Source organism: Oryza brachyantha, chromosome 12 (genome assembly GCF_000231095.2).
Source record: "Oryza brachyantha chromosome 12, ObraRS2, whole genome shotgun sequence".
NCBI classification, from domain to species: domain Eukaryota; kingdom Viridiplantae; phylum Streptophyta; class Magnoliopsida; order Poales; family Poaceae; genus Oryza; species Oryza brachyantha.
This window is the reverse complement of record NC_023174.2, coordinates 3,668,424-3,675,251: the sequence shown is the minus strand read 5'-3', so window position 1 is coordinate 3,675,251 and position 6,828 is coordinate 3,668,424. Positions and strand designations below refer to the sequence as shown.

General features: G+C 36.1%; 1 protein-coding gene across 1 annotated transcript; it reads right to left on the bottom strand.

The window, feature by feature from the left end:
• LOC102703634 (probable trehalose-phosphate phosphatase D) lies at nucleotides 1-6,828 on the bottom strand. Its single transcript, XM_040529373.1, has 4 exons — nucleotides 6,451-6,828; nucleotides 6,182-6,322; nucleotides 3,766-3,827; nucleotides 1-19 (listed from the first exon to the last, which is right to left on the bottom strand). The coding sequence occupies exons 1-4, from the start codon at nucleotides 6,673-6,675 to the stop codon at nucleotides 1-3; spliced, it is 447 nt and encodes a 148-aa protein (XP_040385307.1). The 5' UTR covers nucleotides 6,676-6,828.

Here is a 6,828-nt window from a genome sequence, read left to right as displayed (position 1 = left end):
TCAAAACTCCACTTTCAACCTGCAACGTTAACAACAGCAGCATTAGGCATCTATTAGCAGAAAAGCAGCACACACTATAAAAATTATAATTTGATGAGTCATAATTGTAACAGAAACCACTTGATCACCAGTACATAAAAATGTCAATACACATCAATCGGATAGTAAGCAGAAGGGGAGATCAGCAGAGTAATAGCAGAACAAAAACTCGTATGTTGCTAAGTCGTTCAGGAAGAATACAATTTGAAATTATTTACAAGCAAAAAGTATTGGAATTAAGTTACCAGGATTTAGATCAAAGATTACACATTAGCTTATAAAGTTAGTTTTATCAAGGCTGTTTCACTTCTATTCCCCAACTACACTGTAGACTTTACGATGCACCCAGCATGCATGCAACGGTTTCACATAAAAGATAAAACAGTAGAGTAAGGTTTCAAGTTATCTTATGTAGTTTCAATACAAGTTTTGGAGGTACAGCAAGGACGACTTCCGGTCAGCCGAAATTTGAAATTATCAGCATAATCTCAGGAAACAGATGAGCAATTGATTCAATTGTAGTATCTAGCAACACAGTAAAGCAGACCAACTTTTGTGTGCCAAATCATAAAATTCTTGAGATCTGGACCTATCGTTTGAAAAACCCTCCTGTAAATTCAACAGAACTCTGCTTCAATAAAGTCCAATCATGTGAGTAAAACAGACATGTTATTTTTATTTTCATGGCAGGTTTAACAGCATTTTTCCAAACAAGTGCCAAATTTTCTTCAGTAGTTCTATTCTGTAACAACTCATCTCCATCACCAGGTCAGAGCCAGAAAAATCTCAAACCTAGGGCTGAGCTAATATGGACTTAACTATTTTCACAAATTGCATAGTATTTTCACTTGATTTAAATGATTATGGATCTAGTCCTCAGGCTCAAGCCCTAACTGCCCTACACCCGATTCCCTCCGTATCCATCACAGTTCACACATACATAGTTTCTTTCAAGCTAATGAAGGAATGCAAGAAACAGCATTAAAAATGAAAAGCTAGCATTTATCATATTCACTATTAGTCATCAACCTAGATGAGAAAAGCATGTTCTGTGAACAAAAGATCATTTGTGCAGGTGGCAAGAGAGCTCTACCAAAAAATGCTTGTCGCCCATGTAAATGAAAAAAAATCTGGTAACAGGTATTAATGCTTGAAATAATCTAGCATAAAGAGATCAACAATGTATATTCATCTCATAAAAAGCTCAGTGGTTTGTTTTTCAGAATGTCACCAATTCAGATGCTTAATTATATCTCCACATCAAATTCATAATTCATGATCCATATGTAGCAACTATATATTGTTACATATGAGCTAATTGAACTTACATTTTTATGTGTCTGAGTGCTCCCTCCAACTAGCCAAAGCAATAAGGAACTCCATCACCTAAGTAACAAGATATAGTTTAAAATGCATGCACCATTTGCAACGTGCAAAAGATGATAGTAATGAAAATGAAAGTAATTATCTCATCTGGTTCTTTTAATGTGTAAACTTCTGTTGTCTTCTTAATCCCATCAACTTTTTGGGAGACGAGAATCCCAAACCCTCTTTGTTGTTGATGAAGCACCTGACCAGAGCAATGCACAAGAGAGATTATTTTTAAAATAGGGAAAAATTATGTTAAAACATGATCACATCACAAGTTTTTTTGTATGAGTATTAATACCTTGAAGGCGTCCTCGTCCGTTATATCATCCCCTAGATAAATCGGGAGCACGTCTTCGGAGTTGAGTCCAAGGCGATTGAGCAGGTACTCAACCGCATTACCCTTATTCCAAGCAACTTTTGGACGTATCTTAAAAACCTTATAAAATTACAAGATAGATTTGTATAGGAGCATATAAAAGTATCTTAAGAGTTTTGTGTCTGGAGATTACTATACCATGTCTCCCTTAATGTGAGATCTGGGAAATTTAGCAAGACTTCACGGGTAATTTTCTCAACTACGCCTTTTAGCTACAAACAAAAGTAGAAGTTTTATAGAAACGGTAACTGCAATACCTCTAACGTTGGAAAAAGAACAAAAAATAATAATACTTGCGCTCTAAATACCTTCTTGTCCACATTTCTGTAGTGGACACAAACACAAAATATATTATTTTCTGCTGTGGCGCCATCTATAGCTTTAACAGCCTCTACTAGAGACCTGAAAGCCTACTATGCAAAGATTAGAATTTTCATATATAAAAATTAAAATGAGTAGGATAATTTTGAATATGCAACAATAAAAAACATGAGTCATACCTTACTAATAGTAGGGAGAAAGTCACTGGCAGGCTGGAATGGAGTTTGTTCTTCTGTCTAACGAGTGAACAATATATTATGAAACATTGAAAAATAGTGCATTTAGAAATTTCAGCACATAATCAAAGTTCAAGGATAATAGAACTATGAAGTGTTGCTCGAATACTTACTATTTCACTACTGCTTGCAAATAGTGTAGTAGCTTCTAAAATATCCAGCCCGTGACTTCCAGCCTAGTTGAGCTCATTCAACTGTACAAAGTTAAACACCTGTAGTAATTATCAAGTGGTTAGTTTCTTACCATCAAAATATTATGAATATGAAATTGTATAGTAAAGTAAATAAAAAATGCAAAGAATGTTGGAAATGTCAAAAATACTCTTTTGAAAAGATACTTGCCTAGGAGACATGCCTCTCTATGACACAAAAATAATATCAATGTAAAATATAAACTTTAACCTTTACTTAAAAAGAAACTCTGGCCAAGACTAGATAGATCTAAAGTGTGGAATAGTTTTACGTTTAGAAGATATATGATGGAAGAGAGAGAACTTTGGTGGTGTAGTCTGAAGAGACGTTGCATGTCCTGACTCTTTCAAAACATAAGTTGGTTAGGATACTTGTAAGAAACAAAAAACTCGACTATTCACTGTTCCTTTTTCTATAGCTCTCAAACTGTCGAGTTGCTCCTGACCTCCTGTGCTTTTTATAAATTGTGCAAAAAAATGGTCCCTCTTTTTTTATACCTGATTGTTCTTAAAAGACAACACTTTGATACAAGATAATCTGATTAAGGTAGGGTGGATAGGTGGCACTAATGTAAGTTCTGATGCGTCATAGAAACTATTCAACATCTCATTAAGATATGGTGGAAAGATGGGACTAATGTAGTTTCCTAATAAATGGGATGATTGGATTATGGAGGTAATTAGAGAGGGCAAGTTCAGTAGTAAGGTGAATGATCATTAGGTACATACTTTGACACTTATAAAGGACTAAGGTAGGGATCCCCTGTCACCCCTACTGTTTGATCTAGCGGCAGATATTGTACCAGATACTTAACAAAAGAGCAGAATAGCAACAAATTGCAGTGGGGCAAAAACTGACGAGATCTTCCTATTGGAAGACACAACTCACAATGTGAAACATATAAAATTCATATTATGTTTGTTTGAACAGATGTTAGGCCTTTCAAAAGTAAACAAAGGTGAGCTCTGCTGTCTGAATATTGACCAAGCGAAATTTAACATGCATGACTGGGGAATTGCCTATGAAATATTAGGGCATCCTTACCGATAAAGAGGAATCCATAACAAGGACTAGAAAGGAGTATAAAACAAAATGGAGCTTAAACTTGGTCGCTAGCAAGGCAAGCATGGAGTATACACTATCCTTGTATGAACTATCTCCGGGGACTAGTGTTGATGTCAAAAATAATCTGACGTGTTACACATGAAGGCCTGGGAGTCAATCTTAGACAGCTCCACTGCAGGACCTAAATCTTGGAATGCGGGGGCGTGCCATTCAGTTTGATCCTGCAACTGACAAGATAAACAGTAAAAACAAGCCGATCGGCTGTCGAGCCGATAGGTAACTAATAATCCAGCCGATCGGATGTTGATGCAGCAACGGTTAGCCGACAGGATGAACGATCGGCTGTAAAAAGCTTAGATCGGCTAGAAACTTGATGGAAATACACTTGAATTAAATATTAGACCAACGTAATCCACCAAGTTACTTACTAATCTTAGTCGATCGGACAAGCTCATATAACCAGATCGAACCAAACATACATAGATCGGACTTAACCAAGACAGTATACAGTCGAGCATGATATAATTATAGGAAATGTGAAGATCAATAAGACTAATAAATAAACCGAGGAATTACTTGGAATAAACAATGAATCATGTGTTACGATCGGCTAAAACCAATTTGCATACAATTCTCGTGAGCCGATGGAACATAGATAACTGCCGATCTAACTAAATCAAGCCGATTGGTATGAAAATAATACAATAAGTCAATCAACTATTTTATTGATATAAATATGATAAGTATGTAGATCAGCAAAGATCATTGGCCATAGACGGCGGACAAACAACCAATATCTATAAAATATCTAGCCTAGATTACTAAGAATAATCATAGAAAATCGGACGTAACCGAGACCGTCCAATATTATACCTAGCAATATCAGGATAGATACTAAACAGATCTAGATTGCTATCAAGCCGATGAGCCGATGACTGATAACTTATCAGCTAGTACTCCGATAAAACAATGAGCAAATATCAAATCGAGACAGTATTAGATTGAATATGTCAAATAGCAAATAACAAATCAACGTAGATCGTCCAAAGTGGTCGACCAGATCAACTCAAAACACGAAAGTGACCTAAGCTGAGACCGACACGATAACTGGCAACCGCACAACCAAATTAGAAGATCGGACCTAAACGAGACAGTCCCAATCTAGTCGATGCGATTACTATAGCCTGGCGGAATGTAGGACTTACCCCTCCGCCGGAGATCGAAGCGATGCAGCCCCGCGTCAGGTGTCAAGTTCCGCCGGAGTTGACACCTCGGATAGGAGGGTGGCAATGCGTCGAGACTAATTGATCTAATTGATGAGTAGATGATTTACAATGACCCCGGGCATACATATTTATACCCTCGGGTGGATGCTAGTCCGTGTTGGACATGACATATGACTCCTAATAGATAAAGAGAAATAACAAACTCCTATGTAGATTCTATCTCTAACACGAAAGTCCCGAGCGGAATCTAACTCTCTTAGAGATAAAGGAAAAATCTAAACTAACTCTAATTAACATATAAAATTAAATTACACGGACTCTGATTATTCTCGAATCTATCTATAACATTCTAGGCCCAATCGGACTCTATTTCTTATCCGATCTAGAATCCACCGACTGGATCCGAGTTGTATTCCACCTAGTCTTCTATCTGATTGCACTGTTACCTGTCCGATTTGGTCTTTAATCATAGTTTAATCTCTAACGGTAATTTTATAAATTATGGTGTTAACAATTAGTAAGGGAATCGATGTGGAATTTTGAAAATGAAACTGGTGTGTAGCAGGATGTTCTCGGGGCTAAATTTCAAAAGGGAAACGCCTTAAGTTGAAAAAACCTAGCAAGAGTGGCTCTTTCTTTCCGTCTAGTTTGATAGCAATAAATACATTTTCCTCAAATATGTCGGGAAAACTTGGAATGGAAAAAATGTGCTTTTGTGCGAAGATTGTTGCATGTCTGGAGGGGGTGAGCCTTAACCTAATCAATACCATGACCTATATAATATTACCTTCACCAAAAATGTCACGGTGACAAAAGTTTTCTCCGAAGGCTAGGTGCAAAAATGCAACAACATTAGTCATCAATGTCAGACAACAATGCTATTAAGGGTCGTACGACATTATCCTGATTTTTGTGTCACTATTAGAAATTTTCTACATTATTTTACGTCACATTGAGTTTTGAATTAATGGTGTAACTTTGGGTTATAACATGCAAATTTCATTGGACTCTACCAAAGTAATCTTTCAATGCACACTGCATTGATATTCGGTCTAATGGTAGGTTAGCATGATACAACTCAGTTAATTATTTCTACTTTATACATGTACTGTCAATTAGGCAATTTAATGATAATGACTGATAGGATGAAAGTGATTTGAATGAAAAAAGGATAATAGTAGTATCTTGTTAGTACCTTTTCGCAGGACCTGCCACTCACAATAGAAGTAGGGAAAAGTCTGGCAACGTTCTTCACAGCTCCACACATTTGTTGTTTTTTTGTTTTGTTTTGGATTGAAACAGGGTAAGTAAATTTCAATTGGAATATAAGTGTTATTCATGCTCATATAACTTACCTCATCGGACATCAAAGCTCTCTCCGGATTTTCTACGATTGGAGAAAGAGTTCCATCGTAGTCTAAAAATAGTGCAATTGTTTTTTCATGTGCGCTAGCTGTTATTTGCTCGAATGATGCCAAAGCGGAAGGGTGTTCAACCTACAATAAGAGGAAATTTCTTTTAGAAAAAAGAAATGTTATATAAAGCATCCAGCATGGTGAAATAGATTTATGTTGGCACAAATTCGATGTGTTTGTATCAAGTGAAAATATTAAAACTTTCTTACCTGGCTATCAATAGTTTCTTCAGTTTCCTCACCAATAGTAATCTCACTATCAATATTACTGTCAATAGTAACCTTGATAATCTTAGTGGTCGATTTGGGGGTTTTACATTTTCTCCACCAGAAAATAAGAATAACAAGTGATATAGAAATCACACTCATAATGGATAGTACAACCCCGATAATTATTTTGTTTCTCTTGTGATTGTTTTCTACATGCCTAGACATATCTATATTAATATATAAAGGGACATACAACTGAACAAAACTATATACAAATTGATTTTAACTCACCTTTTAATACTTATTGTTGGTAGCTTCAACAGAGGATCACCACTAAAGAAAGAGTATGTCTGGTATCTGTAGCTGCAGTACATAGAG